Source organism: Sinocyclocheilus rhinocerous, unplaced genomic scaffold, assembly GCF_001515625.1.
Source record: "Sinocyclocheilus rhinocerous isolate Xijiao unplaced genomic scaffold, SAMN03320098_v1.1 C36014176, whole genome shotgun sequence".
NCBI lineage: Eukaryota > Metazoa > Chordata > Actinopteri > Cypriniformes > Cyprinidae > Sinocyclocheilus > Sinocyclocheilus rhinocerous.
The window spans coordinates 1-762 of NW_015770584.1; the positions used below are offsets into that span (position 1 = coordinate 1).

At 38.5% G+C, this 762-nt stretch overlaps 1 protein-coding gene across 1 annotated transcript; it reads left to right on the forward strand.

Annotated features, from left to right (window-relative positions):
• The first annotated feature begins 78 nt into the window (after nucleotides 1-78).
• Nucleotides 79-643, forward strand: LOC107735376 (ATP-dependent RNA helicase A-like protein). Its single transcript, XM_016547076.1, has 2 exons — nucleotides 79-205; nucleotides 316-643. Exons 1-2 carry the CDS (start codon nucleotides 79-81, stop codon nucleotides 594-596), a joined length of 408 nt encoding a protein of 135 aa, XP_016402562.1. The 3' UTR covers nucleotides 597-643.
• The last annotated feature ends 119 nt before the right edge of the window (nucleotides 644-762 follow it).

Sequence of the window (762 nt, forward strand, 5' to 3'; positions counted from 1 at the left end):
TATATATTTTTTTTTTTTACATTTAACAGTTTGATCTCTTGAGGGTTTCGCAATATAAATAGATTGTAATTTTTCAGGATGGGAGGTGAGGATGCAGAGATCCGGTTTTGTGAGCACAAGAGGCTGAACATGCCCACTTTGCGAATGACCTGGGAGGCCAAGGTCCAGCTGAAAGAGATCCTTGTCAACGTCGGCTTCCCTGAAGGTTAAGCCGTGCTTCTAAATGCACTTCCATGTAGTTCTACAGTTTATTTCAGTCCTCAGATGTTATTTGAAGATTTTAAAGTAATTTTTTGTCTTTTCCCTTTCTTGTAGAGTGCCTCCTGAATCAGATGTTTAACACTGTGGGACCAGACAATAACTTGGATGTGGTGATCTCTCTGCTGACGTTTGGCTCTTACCCCAATGTGTGTTACCACAAAGAGAAAAGGAAGATCCTGACCACAGAGGGGCGAAATGCTCTCATTCACAAGTCCTCAGTCAACTGTCCTTTCAGCAACCATGATATGGTGTATCCATCTCCCTTTTTCGTCTTTGGGGAAAAGGTTGGTTTGAAAGTAGCTTTAAACTGCTATTTTCGCAGTTTATACTTTTAGACTTAAAGACTTAAGTTACATCACAGCCACAAACCATGATTTTTTACTTAGTTGCACATAATATTGGACATTCTTATTCTAATATTAGAATCCAATCAAATGTTAGAATCCAGTCCGATCCAATATATCTAGTTCATTTAAAATATTTAATTGGAATGTGTAGTGC

Coding starts and splice junctions, on each gene's coding strand:
- LOC107735376 (XM_016547076.1), top strand. CDS start 79: ATGGGAGGTGAGGATGCAGAGATCCGGTTTTGTGAGCACAAGAGGCTG. Junction 206..315: donor CAACGTCGGCTTCCCTGAAG/GTTAAGCCGTGC, acceptor CCTTTCTTGTAG/AGTGCCTCCTGAATCAGATG.